This window comes from Nicotiana tomentosiformis, chromosome 10, assembly GCF_000390325.3.
Source record: "Nicotiana tomentosiformis chromosome 10, ASM39032v3, whole genome shotgun sequence".
Taxonomy (NCBI): Eukaryota; Viridiplantae; Streptophyta; class Magnoliopsida; order Solanales; family Solanaceae; genus Nicotiana; species Nicotiana tomentosiformis.
This window is the reverse complement of record NC_090821.1, coordinates 71,555,913-71,557,491: the sequence shown is the minus strand read 5'-3', so window position 1 is coordinate 71,557,491 and position 1,579 is coordinate 71,555,913. Positions and strand designations below refer to the sequence as shown.

Genomic DNA, 1,579 nt, shown 5'->3' with positions numbered 1-1,579 from the left:
GGGTGCGGCTGCATTCTGTTAAGGATTTTTATCAGGCCAAACTTCAGAGACCATATATTTTTCATCTCCCAGTTGTGCGATCGCACACAAAATTGTGCTTCCGCAGAGTGGCAGTGCGGTCCGGATAATTCTAGTGCGGTCCACACTTTTGTGACACTTAGCCAAATTTTTCATGCTCAGTTCCTGCAATGCACACCCATTCCTACATACACTTCTAAACTAGTTAGTATAAAATAAAACCTATCTAATCTAAAGAAGAAAAACAAGAAAAAGAAAGACACATGGGTTGCCTCCCAAGAAGCGCCTGATTTAACGTCGCGGCACAACGCATGTTACCATCAATCACTTGAAATGGAGCAACGCCACAACGTGGCCATCATCAACCTTGCCAAGATAATGTTTAACCCAGTGCCCGTTGACTCTAAACACCTCATCATTCTTATTTTTCAAATCTAGAGCACCAAAGGGTGTCACATGTACAACTTCAAATAGGCCACTCAACTTTGATTTTAGCTTTTTCGGAAACATCCGCAACCGAGAGTTGAACAAAAGCACAAAATCACTTTCTTTGAATTCTTTGTTCCGGACATACTTGTCATGGAGGTACTTCATCTTGTCCTTATACAAGGATGAACTGGAGTATGCATGGAACCAAAACTCGTCAAGTTCATTCAATTGCTCCACCCTAAGATTTGTAGCTACATCCCACTCAAGGTTAATCTTCTTCAATGCCCACATAGCCTTTTGCTCAAGTTCCACCGGAAGGTGACAAGCTTTCCCGAACACTAATCGATACGGAGAGATACCAATTGGTGTTTTGTAAGTTGTTCTATAAGCCCAAAGAGCATCGTCAAGTTTCTTCGACCAATCTTTTCGGTTGGCATTCACAGTCTTTGACAGAATACTCTTGATCTCCCGGTTGGAGACTTCAACCTGTCCACTTACTTGAGGATGATAGGGGGTCGACACTTTGTGAGTAACACTATATTTGGAGAGTAAAGTATCAAAAGGTTTTTTGCAAAAGTGTGATCCCCCATCACTAATGATGGCCCTTGGAGTACCAAACCTTGTGAATATGTTCTTCTTCAAGAAAGCTACCACACTCTGAGCTTCATTGTTGGGCAAAGCCATAACTTCAACCCATTTGGACACGTAATCCACAGCTACTAATATATAGGTATTCCCACATGAGCTCACAAACGTACCCATAAAATCAATGCCCCAAACATCAAAAATATCAATCTCTAGGATGGTGGTGAGAGGTATCTCATTTTTCTTGGAGATCCCACCGGCCCTTTAGCATTCATCACAACGCTTAACGAGATCGCTAGCATCCTTGTAAAGGGTAGGCCAATAGAATCCACAGCTTAGCACCTTTGTAGCAGTTCTCGCTCCACCATGGTGACCACTATATGGCGAAGAGTGCCAAGCTTCAAGAATACCCAATTGTTCTTCTTCTGGTACACATCTTCGGATAACACCATCAATACAAATTTTAAAGAGATATGACTCATCCCAATAGTAGTCCAGGCAGTCCCGTTTGAGCTTCTTCCTTTGGTTTGAAGAGAACTTATTCGGA

The 1,579-nt window shown here is 42.3% G+C and overlaps 1 protein-coding gene across 1 annotated transcript; it reads right to left on the bottom strand.

Moving 5' to 3' along the window:
- Positions 1–342: 342 nt before the first annotated feature.
- LOC138900373 (uncharacterized) lies at positions 343–1,131 on the bottom strand. Its single transcript, XM_070187111.1, has 2 exons — positions 1,062–1,131; positions 343–869 (listed from the first exon to the last, which is right to left on the bottom strand). The coding sequence occupies exons 1-2, from the start codon at positions 1,129–1,131 to the stop codon at positions 343–345; spliced, it is 597 nt and encodes a 198-aa protein (XP_070043212.1).
- Between the last annotated feature and the right edge of the window lie 448 nt (positions 1,132–1,579).